The sequence below is a fragment of the Myxine glutinosa genome, chromosome 6 (genome assembly GCF_964187855.1).
Source record: "Myxine glutinosa chromosome 6, kmMyxGlut1.1, whole genome shotgun sequence".
Taxonomy (NCBI): Eukaryota; Metazoa; Chordata; class Myxini; order Myxiniformes; family Myxinidae; genus Myxine; species Myxine glutinosa.
In genome coordinates this window covers 150,061,242-150,074,349 of record NC_136266.1, presented here as the reverse complement: position 1 = coordinate 150,074,349, position 13,108 = coordinate 150,061,242, and the positions used below count along the sequence as shown (strand labels likewise).

The 13,108-nt window shown below is 40.8% G+C and overlaps 1 protein-coding gene across 7 annotated transcripts in view; it reads right to left on the bottom strand.

Annotated features, from left to right (window-relative positions):
* Positions 1-13,108, bottom strand: part of LOC137429477 (tensin-3) — a 386,475-nt gene that overhangs the window by 134,092 nt on the left and 239,275 nt on the right. For all 7 annotated transcript variants that reach the window (XM_068119427.2, XM_078780742.1, XM_078780746.1 and 4 more), the window contains 2 exons: positions 6,743-6,808; positions 3,732-3,848 (listed from right to left, as the gene is read on the bottom strand). In XM_068119427.2, coding sequence (XP_067975528.2) covers positions 3,732-3,848; positions 6,743-6,808 — 183 coding nt within the window. The remainder of the gene's footprint in view (positions 1-3,731; positions 3,849-6,742; positions 6,809-13,108) is intronic.

The window sequence follows — 13,108 nt, the reverse complement described above, 5'->3', positions numbered from 1 at the left end:
GGGAGGGTAAATCGTACATAAATAAATAAATAAATAGCAGTTGTATGTGAGTGGTGGGGATGGTAAAGTGTACATCAATAAATAAATAAATAGCAGTTGTATGTGAGTAGTGGGGGATGGTAAAGCGTACATAAATAAATAAATAAATAAATAGCAGAATTGTATGTGAGTAGTAGGGATGGTAAATCGTACATAAATAAATAAATAAATAGCAGTTGTATGTGAGTAGTGGGGATGGTAAAGCGTACATAAATAAATAAATAAATAAATAGCAGTTGTATGTGAGTAGTGGGGATGGTAAAGTGTACATCAATAAATAAATAAATAGCAGTTGTATGTGAGTAGTGTGGAGGGTAAATCGTACATAAATAAATAAATAAATAGCAGTTGTATGTGAGTAGTGGGGATGGTAAAGTGTACATCAATAAATAAATAAATAGCAGTTGTATGTGAGTAGTGGGGGATGGTAAAGCGTACATAAATAAATAAATAAATAAATAGCAGAATTGTATGTGAGTAGTGGGGATGGTAAATCGTACATAAATAATTAAATAAATAGCAGTATTGTATGTGAGTAGTGGGGATGGTAAAGTGTACATAAATAAATAAATAAATAGCAGTTGTATGTGAGTAGTGGGGATGGTAAAGCGTACATAAATAAATAAATAAATAGCAGAATTGTATGTGAGTTGTGGGGATGGTAAATCGTACATAAATAAATAAATAAATAGCAGTTGTATGTGAGTAGTGGGGATGGTAAAGCGTACATAAATAAATAAATAAATAGCAGAATTGTATGTGAGTAGTGGGGATGGTAAAGCGTACATAAATAAATAAATAGCAGTATTGTATGTGAGTAGTGGGGATGGTAAAGTGTACATAAATAAATTAATAAATAGCAGAATTGTATGTGAGTAGTGGGGATGGTAAAGCGTACATAAATAAATAAATAAATAAATAGCAGAATTGTATGTGAGTAGTGGGGATGGTAAAGCGTACATAAATAAATAAATAAATAGCAGTTGTATGTGAGTAGTGGGGATGGTAAAGTGTACATAAATAAATAAATAAAATAATTTGAGGTGGTAAATAGGTAGTGGAATGGTGAAATATATAAATAAAATGTGTTATGGGCCTAGTCCTATTCCTAATGTTCATCAATGATCTCTTTAACTTTCTGGAAAATCCTCTATTTTTTGCTGATTTACCAAGTCGAGCCTCAGGTCATTTTCGAGTCGAGGCTCCAGTCTTTTTCGAGTCAAGCCTCAGGTCTTTTTCGAGTCAAGCCTCAGGTCTTTTTCGAGTCAAGCCTCAGGTCTTTTTCGAGTCAAGCCTCTGGTCTTTTTCGAGTCAAGCCTCTGGTCTTTTTCGAGTCAAGCCTCTGGTCTTTTTCGAGTCAAGCCTCTGGTCTTTTTCGAGTCAAGCCTCAGGTCTTTTTCGAGTCAAGCCTCTGGTCTTTTTCGAGTCAAGCCTCAGGTCTTTTTCGAGTCAAGCCTCAGGTCTTTTTCGAGTCAAGCCTCAGGTCTTTTTCGAGTCGAGGCTTCAGTCTCTTTAGAGTCAAGCCTCAGGTCTTTTTCGAGTCAAGCCTCAGGTCTTTTTCGAGTCAAGCCTCAGGTCTTTTTCGAGTCAAGCCTCAGGTCTTTTTCGAGTCAAGCCTCAGGTCCTTTTCGAGTCAAGCCTCAGGTCTTTTTCGAGTCAAGCCTCAGGTCTTTTTCGAGTCAAGCCTCAGGTCTTTTTCGAGTCAAGCCTCAGGTCTTTTTCGAGTCAAGCCTCAGGGCTTTTTCGAGTCAAGCCTCAGGTCTTTTTCGAGTCAAGCCTCAGGTCTTTTTCGAGTCAAGCCTCAGGTCTTTTACGAGTCAAGCCTCAGGTCTTTTTCGAGTTGAGGCTTCAGTCTTTTTAGAGTCAAGCCTCAGGTCTTTTTCAAGTCAAGCCTCAGGTCTTTTTCGAGTCAAGCCTCAGGTCTTTTTCGAGTCAAGCCTCAGGTCTTTTTCGAGTCAAGCCTCAGGTCTTTTTCGAGTCAAGCCTCAGGTCTTTTTCGAGTCAAGCCTCAGGTCTTTTTCGAGTCAAGCCTCAGGTCTATTTTGAGTCAAGCTTTAGGGCTTTTTCGAGTCGAGGCTCCAGTCTTTTTCGAGTCGAGGCTCAGTTCTTTTTCGAGTCGAGGCTCAGTTCTTTTTCGAGTCGAGGCTCAGTTCTTTTTCGAGTCGAGTCTCCGGTCTTTTTTGAGTGAAGCCTCTGGTCTTTTTTTGTGTGAAGCCTCTGGTCTATTTCGAGTTGAGGCTCAGGACAGATGCATGGACAGTACCCAAAATCCAAGTCCCTAGTCGGGCTGATGCCCCATCGCGGGCCAAATATGTTTCGAGATAAATCCCAAAACCCGAAGCAGACAGTCCTTACGATCTGTTCACATATTTGGCCGAGCTGACGAGTTTACACAAGAAAGCACAAAATTCTTTCAATACCAGGAAATAAATAAAAAAACAGACAGTATAAACATCTTGATGTTGTAAACATTAACAGCGGAGTCTGTCTGATTCATACACACGATTCGCAACTCAGCAATGAGTTATTTAATAAACAGATTAAATAGCGGATGTTTTTACACAAATATATCATCTTTCACTTCTTGTGTTTTTATACTAAAAATTGTCGAAAGTTAACAAAACACTTTTCCAAACACCCCGAAACATCTGCTTCAGCTACCACAACAAAGAGCACCACATTGAAGTTGCGCATGAACTTTAAAAACTTCACAAAGTTACTTACAGATAACCAGCAACGCGGTTGCATGATGAAAACAAATAGGAGTAAACTTTTCCAGTGGGAGGACAAAGAATACGATGCACCTTGAAATGGCAGGGCTGCTGGGGAAGGTAAATAACCTGCGTGCAACTCCACCCAAGACGACGCAGGCACCCCAGGTGCAAACTGGGCCCTCCAATCACCGCCAAGGGCGGATGCCTACACGAGGTCCAGTTCACTCGCTTGTACAAACAAGTGTTATCTGGAATGTCTCCAAACTAAACTATCCGTCCGCCTTTCAGTCCTTCACCACACCAGTTCACTCCCTATGTGTGCCAACTCTCTCCACTCTCCCTGTCTCGATCTGCTGATAGGTCTCGTTAAGATTAAGACAAGTCTCGATCGGGATAAGGTGCAGCTGACAGGTAACCTTCAGAAGAGGTTGAAAGTGCTTCACTTAGACGTGCAAATGCACAATAACATGTCATAGTAACACGTTATAATAACACATACACACACACACACACACACACACACACACACACACACACACACACACACACACACACACACAACACACACACCACACACACACAAACACGCACACACACGCACATGCACACAAAAACACACACAGACACGCACGCACATGCACACACAAACATACAAACACATGCACACATACAGAACACACAAACACACATGCATGCGCACACAAACTCACATGCACGCACACACAGGCACACACAAACACCCATGCATGCACACACAAACACACACAGACACAAGCACACACAAACACACACACACAAGCACACACACACACACACACAAACAAACAAACACACATACACACACACACACATACATACACACACACACACACACACACACAAACAAACACACAAACAAACACACACACACACACACACACACACACACAAACAAACACACACACACACACAAACACACCCAAACATACGTCCACTCACCGCTGGTACTCTGCATTCCTGTGGTGCTGAAGTCCAGGTACGAATCCCAGCGTACTATCGGGTCTGATTTCCCGTTGTTTACACGAATCCCAGGGTTATTGCCAAAAATCTTTGTATCTGTAGCAGTGAAAGGGAAACAAGAGGTAATCGGTGAGTACATTCACGGTGACACTTGCAATGCTGAATGAACGAGCAAGTAAACTTTCAACAACATAACTTGGATGAGCCATGTAGATAGATGTGGGGCGGGTTAAACATATTCAGATGTTTATCAAATGGGCGATTCAGAAACTTTACAACTAACGCCTAGGGAATGATTCATTAAAATGTAACTCGTGAAAATGTCTCAGAAGGATGTCATCCATTTCATATCAGTGTCCAATGTGTCTCAACTCATCAGAGCCAAGGTATTCCCTGCCAAAAAGTTGTTTTCTTAGGAACAAAATAGTTTCTTAAAATAACAACAAAAGTCTCTTGAAAGTTGAAAATCACGAAAGAAGTTTTTTCTCATAGTTTTGTTGTTTCAGGGAAACTTGTCTTATTTTAGGAAAATTATGTCCTTAGCGAGAAAATTGTTTTTGGAAGTTTTATAAAAAATAATTGAACATATGACCCACGACCCACGTCTTCTTTTTTTTTTTTTTTTTTTTTTTACTAAATCACGTGTTTTCATCACGATGGATGAGATCGGAAATCGATCATAATTTCATCACAAGTTTCGTTTTTTGGAATTCAGTTTTCTTGGGGAAAATAATGTTTGGATCAGATTATGCATTCGTAAGGTAAAGCGCAGGTTGGCAAGATGTCCTAGACCTAGACTATAGAGGTACGAGCACTCACCTCAAATCAAATCCCGACCTACCTATAAACTACCATCCAGGTGATTCACAGGCAGGGTGATTCATCAATGTGCCTCCGATGTCCCTCCGATGGATGTTAAGCTGGGTGTCCTATCTGCCGGCCTTAGTTGTTGGGCAATAAAGACCTCCCGCAGTGTCTTTTGCAAAGAGTAGGCGAGTTATCGCTATCACCTTGGTCAAATTCTAATTTTTTGCCCTAACTACTGCTGGGAAGGCAATGGCAAACCACCCAGTATAACTCTTGCCAAGAAACTGCTTCAGCAGCACCTACGCTCTGCACGAGACTACGGTACATCGGAATCAGAAGGTACATTCCAAAGTGGTTCATTCGTAATTCAAAGGGTTCTTCGATCATTAAATTTTGTCCACTCCCTCTCGTACTTTATTTAAAGTAGGGAACACGTTTGGCTTTTGGGAAACCAGGTATCATACCTATTTGTAGCCAATGATTGTTAGTACCAACACATTGACATTTACAAGCACTTATTCTAGTGTAATGGCATGGTGATGATACTCAACGTCATTGGCCAATATAATAGCTTGTTGGTGATGTCACAATGCATCCCCTTTTTCGGCCATTTTGGTATTTGGGGTATGCACTGCTGCCCACCCTAAATATACTATTTCTGATCTCTTACCCCAAGCAAACTGGTAATCGTTTCCTGACCTCAAAAGACAAGCCAAGTCGAGCCGGGTGTTACTTTGATCTCGGGTCGGTTTGACCCAAAGCCAACCACCCTGGCCGTTGTCACCACTGGGATGTGCAAGTGAATATAGCACAGGGTAAAGATCCATGAAAATTGATTTCGATCCCAAAATCCTGCACTCAGGATTAAGATATTGCTAAGGAAACGTCAATGAAAGAGCGAAGAGATTCCACAGTGATCCCAAGAGCTTGTTCATGGAATTTGGATGCTTCCAGATGCCAATTTATGACGCGGGCTGCGAAACATTGGAATAGTTGGTGGAATGAAAGAAAAATAATTTCTAGAAAAACCGTGGGATAATCTTTCAAATCTATCCATTCACCTTAGAAGGTAAACATATTCAGGTCTGTGATATATTCAAGCACATATCCAGGTTTGATGATGTCTTAGGTATGCAATAGCAGTTAGTATCAGAAACATGTCTTACTATGTCTCTCCGAAAAGACCGACTGGACAATCCTCCCATCTACTTTCTGAACAATCCTCTCCAAGAAGTTCTGTCACTCAAGCTTTTGTGTCTCACTATCTGCCATGATCTTTCCTGGGAAAACCACATTTCCAAGCTGGCCTCCAAAGCCAGTCGCCGACTGGGCATCCTCTGTCGTGCGAAGTCCTTCCTTGGCATACCTGAGCTCGTCACCACATACAAGGCTTTCATCCGCAGCTCAATGGAATACTGCTCTCCCCTCTGGGCTGGTGCTCCTGCCTCACACCTAGCTCGTCTTCACGCTGTTGAAACCAAAGCGTTCAGAATCATTGGAATCTCCCGTGATGAATCTATCTACGAGGGCCTTTCACTCGCTCACCGCAGGTAGGTTGGTGGTCTTTCTGTCTTTTACCGACTCCTATCCGGCCTTGCTCCCCCAGCTCTATCTGTGCTCTGTCCCCCAAATATTCCTACAGGTCGCACAAGATCTGCCAGCAACCCTCTTCTGGTTAAACTGCCAAAATCAAGACTCTCTGCTCACCTTCACTCTTTCATTCCTCTTTTCTCCCGCCTCTGGAACAAACTCCCTCACTCTCTTCAATCCCACTCCTCCCTCCAGGTCTTTAAAACAGTTGTTAACCACCATCTCTTGTCTTCCCCCATCCAAAACCTTGATCTTTCTACCCCAGTTAATTCACCCCAGATCCAATTTTTTGAAATTCCGACTTCTTTCCTGGAAGTCCTAGCAGTGTCCATGTGTTTTATACCTCTCCCACCCCCCACCCCCCTTCCCGTGCCTCCTCCCCCCAAGCCCTCTCTCTCCCACAGATCTCCCGATGTCCCTGCTCTCAAATGTTGTACTTGTGTGCTTCCCTCTCTTTCCCCATCTAGTCTCCCACTCCCTTTATCTTATGTTTTATGTGTCAGTTTGTCCTTTTGTGATTAATGTTAGCTCTTACACGAGCCTCGATCTTGTATACAAAAAACAAACAAACAAAAAAAAACACCAATACATACCCGGGGGTTTATCAGGATCCGGTGAGAAAATCAACTCCAAACTGCCTTCATCAGGGAATCTGGCATCTGTGAACATGGAGATGAACATTGTGATTAGCGGGACCATGGCGCATGGACAAGACACACACATTAGAGCGTGACGAGTCTCACATTCGAGTTTTGTGTATTTGGGTAAACACCTGAAAAGGCACACCATGTTAAGTTACCTTCATTACCACACGCACACCAAGCAAAAAGTAGGGTTAAGCAATAGACAGACTTGTCTGTCTGTCTGTCTGTCTGCAAACATGTTTATGATTTCGGAACAGCTTAATGAAATTGAACGTTATATTTTGAACATGAATCGGAAAACGAACCTGTAGTTTAACCGTACTTTGTCTCTGAATTTGTCCCAATCGTGTATGCGCAGAAAGCAGTGAGATAATATTTATATTCAATCTGACAGTCTGGCAGAGAAACAAATTGAAAATCATTTTAAACAGGAAACGTACTGTTTATAAGGATGTCATAAAGGACACAAGCAACAGGTACGAATAAATAATGGAACGTGTTAGATAAGGTGATGTAAAAGATGCTGCATCAATGGCGGTAAACTTCCAGAATATTTTTTTCTCCAACCTTTACAATCTTTATTTTATTGCAATTGAATTATATACTTCAACAATGTAGAACACAAATTACCTTCTTCCCACTTTCGAAACCCATCCGTTTAGTCGGGCTTGGACAAAATATTACAGAATCTTACGTCGTCGACCAATCAAATTTGTCGTGCTTAGACCCCGCCCATGTCCTTTCTTAGGACAGTGCAGGGTAAGGTGTTCTATGAACTCTGTGGTTACAAAATGTGTTGCTTTTGTTATTTGTACTTTTGCCAAAATTCTTGCAAGAAGAAGAAGAAGCCGCATAAGCCGAGTGTAACCAGATAGTGTTATAGTGGTTAGAGCGTCAGCTCCAAGTCTGTGAGGTCGGTGATTCGAAACATGACCGAGTCATACCAAAGATTAAAAATGATACGCGCTGCTTTTTACAGGTGATGAAAGGTGATGCTTTACAACCATAAGTTGGCAGCCATTGCACATACTGTGATGGGACTGCTGCATAGCCTCCTCCTGCAGTGAAGTTCCTTGCAAGTGATCTCATATTATAAGAGGGTGTTGTAAGCTGATTGTCGTTCCACACATCCGTGTGTGTTTTATGAGTGTGACACTGCTGTGGGGATTGTTGTGACGAATGTGTAATTGTATGGAATATTGGAATACATAGAATATTGGACTAAATTAATATATCAGTGGACCATGTATAATATTGGGAATCATAGCAGTGGACAATGTGGAATATTGGGAATCATAGCAATGGACTATGTGGAATATTGGGAATCATAGCAGTGGACGATGTGGAATATTGGGAATCATAGCAATGGACTATGTGGAATATTGGAAATCATGCAGTGGACGATGTGGAATATTGGGAATCATAGCAATGGACTATGTGGAATATTGGGAATCATAGCAGTGGACGATGTGGAATATTGGGAATCATAGCAATGGACTATGTGGAATATTGGGAATCATAGCAATGGTCTATGTGGAATATTGGGAATCATAGCAATGGACTATGTGGAATATTGGGAATCATAGCAATGGACTTTGTGGAATATTGGGAATCATAGCAATGGACTATGTGGAATATTGGGAATCATAGCAGTGGACTATGTGGAATATTGGGAATCATAGCAATGGTCTATGTATAATATTGGGAATACGAGCAGTGGACTCTGTATAATATTGGGAATCATAGCAATGGACTATGTGGAATATTGGGAACATAGCAATGGGCTATGTGGAATATTGGGAATCACAGCAAAGGACTTTGTATAATATTGGGAATCATTGCAGTGGACTATGTGGAATATTGGAAATCCTAACATTGGTCTATGTGGAATATTGGGAATACCATCATTGGACTATGTATAATATTGGGAATACTAGCAGTGGACTATGTGGAATATTGGAAATCCTAACATTGGTCCATATGGAATATTGGGAATCCTTACATTGGTCGATGTGGAATATTGGAAATCCTAACATTGGTCTCTGTGGAATATTGGGAATCCTAACATTGGTCTATGTGGAATATTGGGAATCCTAACATTGGTCCATGTGGAATATTGGGAATCCTAACAGTGGTCTATATGGAATATTGGGAATCCTAGCACTGGTCTATATGGAATATTGGGAATCCTAACATTGGTCCATGTGGAATATTGGGAATCCTAACAGTGGTCTATATGGAATATTGGGAATCCTAACAGTGGAATATGTGGAATATTGGGAATCCTAACAGTGGTCCATATGGAATATTGGGAATCCTAACAGTGGTCTATGTGGAATATTGGGAATCCTAACAGTGGTCTATATGGAATATTGGGAATCCTAACATTGGTCGATGTGGAATATTGGGAATCCTAACAGTGGTCTATATGGAATATTGGGAATCCTAGCAGTGGTCTATATGGAATACTGGGAATCCTAGCAGTGGTCTATATGGAATATTGGGAATCCTAACATTGGTCTATGTGGAATATTAGGAATCCTAACAGTGGTCTATGTGGAATATTGGGAATCCTAACATTGGTCCATGTGGAATATTGGGAATCCTCACAGTGGACTATGTGGAATATTGGGAATCCTAGCAGTGGTCTCTATGGAATATTGGGAATCCTAACAGTGGTCTATATGGAATATTGGGAATCCTAACAGTGGACTATGTGGAATATTGGGAATCCTAACATTGGTCTATGTGGAATATTGGGAATCCTAACAGTGGACTATGAGGAATATTGGGAATCCTAACATTGGTCTGTGTGGAATATTGGGAATCCTAACAGTGGACTATGTGGAATATTGGGAATCCTAGCAGTGGTCTCTATGGAATATTGGGAATCCCAGCAGTGGACTATGTGGAATATTGGGAATCCTAACAGTGGACTATGTGGAATATTGGAAATCCTAACATTGGTCTATGTGGATTATTGTGAATCCTAACAGTGGTCTATATGGAATATTGGAAATCCCAGCAGTGGACTATATGGAATATTAGGAATCCTAGCAGTGGTCTGTATGGAATATTGGGAATCCTAACATTGGTCTATGTGGAATATTGGGAATCCTCGCAGTGGTCGATATGGAATATTGGGAATCCTAGCAGTGGTCTATATGGAATATTGGGAATCCTAACAGTGGTCTGTTTGGAATATTGGGAATCCTAACAGTGGTCTGTATGGAATATTGGGAATCCTAGCAGTGGTATGTATGGAATATTGGGAATCCTAACAGTGGTCTGTATGGAATATTGGGAATCCTAGCAGTGGTTTGTATGGAATATTGGGAATCCTAACAGTGGTCTATATGGAATATTGGGAATCCTAGCAGTGGTTTGTATGGAATATTGGGAATCCTAACAGTGGACTATGTGGAATATTGGGAATCCTAACATTGGTCTTTGTGGAATATTGGGAATCCTAACAGTGGACTATGTGGAATATTGGAAATCCTAACATTGGTCTATATGGAATATTGGAAATCCTAGCAGTGGTCTATATGGAATATTGGGAATCCTAGCAGTGGTCTATATGGAATATTGGGAAACATAACAGTGGTCTATATGGAATATTGGGAATCCTAGCAGTGGTCTGTATGGAATATTGGGAATCCTAACAGTGGTCTATATGGAATATTGGAAATCCTAACAGTGGTCTGTATGGAATATTGGGAATCCTAGCAGTGGTCTATATGGAATATTGGGAATCCCAGCAGTGGACTATATGGAATATTAGGAATCCTAGCAGTGGTCTGTATGGAATATTGGGAATCCTAACATTGGTCTATGTGGAATATTGGGAATCCTCGCAGTGGTCGATATGGAATATTGGGAATCCTAGCAGTGGTCTATATGGAATATTGGGAATCCTAACAGTGGTCTGTTTGGAATATTGGGAATCCTAACAGTGGTCTGTATGGAATATTGGGAATCCTAGCAGTGGTATGTATGGAATATTGGGAATCCTAACAGTGGTCTGTATGGAATATTGGGAATCCTAGCAGTGGTTTGTATGGAATATTGGGAATCCTAACAGTGGTCTATATGGAATATTGGAAATCCTAGCAGTGGTCTATATGGAATATTGGGAATCCTAGCAGTGGTCTATATGGAATATTGGGAAACATAACAGTGGTCTATATGGAATATTGGGAATCCTAGCAGTGGTCTGTATGGAATATTGGGAATCCTAACAGTGGTCTATATGGAATATTGGAAATCCTAACAGTGGTCTGTATGGAATATTGGGAATCCTAGCAGTGGTCTATATGGAATATTGGGAATCCTAGCAGTGGTCTCTATGGAATATTGGGAATCCTAGCAGTGGTCTATATGGAATATTGGGAATCCTAGCAGTGGTCTATATGGAATATTGGGAATCCTAGCAGTGGTCTATATGGAATATTGGGAATCCTAACAGTGGTCTATTTGGAATATTGGGAATACTAGCAGTGGTCTATATGGAATATTGGGAATCCTAGCAGTGGTCTATATGGAATATTGGGAATCCTAACAGTGGTCTATATGGAATATTGAGAATCCTAGCAGTGGTCTATATGGATATTGGGAATCCTAACAGTGGTCTGTATGGAATATTGGGAATCCTAGCAGTGGTCTATATGGAATATTGGGAATCATAGCAGTGGTCTATATGGAATATTGGAAATCCTAGCAGTGGTCTATTTGGAATATTGGGAATCCTAGCAGTGGACTATATGGAATATTGGGAATCCGAGCAGTGGTCTATATGGAATATTGGGAATCCTAGCAGTGGTCTATATGGAATATTGGGAATCCTAGCAGTGGTCTATATGGAATATTGGGAATCCTAGCAGTGGTCTCTATGGAATATTTGGAATCCTAGCAGTGGTCGATATGGAATATTGGGAATCCTAACATTGGTCTGTATGGAATATTGGGAATCCTAACAGTGGTCTCTATGGAATATTGGGAATCCTAGCAGTGGTCTATATGGAATATTGGGAATCGTAACAGTGGACTATGTGGAATATTGGGAATTCTAGCAGTGGTCTATATGGAATATTGGGAATCCTAGCAGTGGACTATATGGAATATTGGGAATCCTAACAGTGGTGTATATGGAATATTGGGAATCCTAGCAGTGGTCTATATGGAATATTGGGAATCGTAACAGTGGACTATGTGGAATATTGGGAATCCTAACAGTGGTCTATATGGAATATTGGGAATCCTAGCAGTGGTCTATATGGAATATTGGGAATCCTAGCAGTGGTCTATATGGAATATTGAGAATCCTAACAGTGGACTATATGGAATATTGGGAATCCTAGCAGTGGACAATTTATGCAAAAGTACTGTTTGCAGTCTGATGTGAGGAATTGGGGCCTCTCCTATCCACATGCTCGAGGGAAACCTTCAGTTTCTTCCTCCATTATACGCCAGTATCATTTTCATTATAATATATGCATAATATTATACTTGATGATAAGAATGTTTATAGCTGGTACAGTAGAACGCCACTGATTTTATTGCTTTCTTTGGTAGAACATAATACTCATATATCATTATTTATTTATATTAGGTTATATGTATTATTGTATAAAAACACTAAATGATGTGTTATTATGGAACGGAGTGGAGCCAAAACCCCCGTTATCCCTCAGTGACGATACAAGCAGCAGACCAAGTGTGTAATCGAATGAAGGTGAGATATGTATGCATTCACGATGTAGAATAAATCAAATTGGTGAACCACATGACCAATATCAAGTCGGGATTGATTGATTATCGAGACCCAGGCTTTCTCTGTATGATAGTGCAGGCCAAATGTTAACTCCTAGACACTAAGTTCCCAGCAGAGTAAAGGTTTGCCCACACCTGGCGCCAGGTAAGAGTGCTTATCAGCATGTGGTGTGAAAAGAATTCCACAAATGGCAATGTTTGTTTTCACCGAGCTATCTGTCCCTCAATCCTTAGGCCTGCGGTTAGAATCCTCCAAAAGTAAAGGCCTCCATGTTATGGCGTCATGTCAACTGTTTCACTAGACGACACTAAACTCACCCACCTGTCAGGTTCTCTTGATGTTCATGGACTAATGACAGCTTTACAACAGTGTGTCATGGTTTACAAGGTTTCTTTTTAATTAAATAAATCCAGTCATATCGTGTTTCAAATCCAAAACATGTTCAGCTTCTATGACCCGACAACACCGTTTTTTGGCAGCATCCATCTTTTGATGAACTTTTTGGGACAACACTGATTGTATCAACCAATCAGAGAATATCT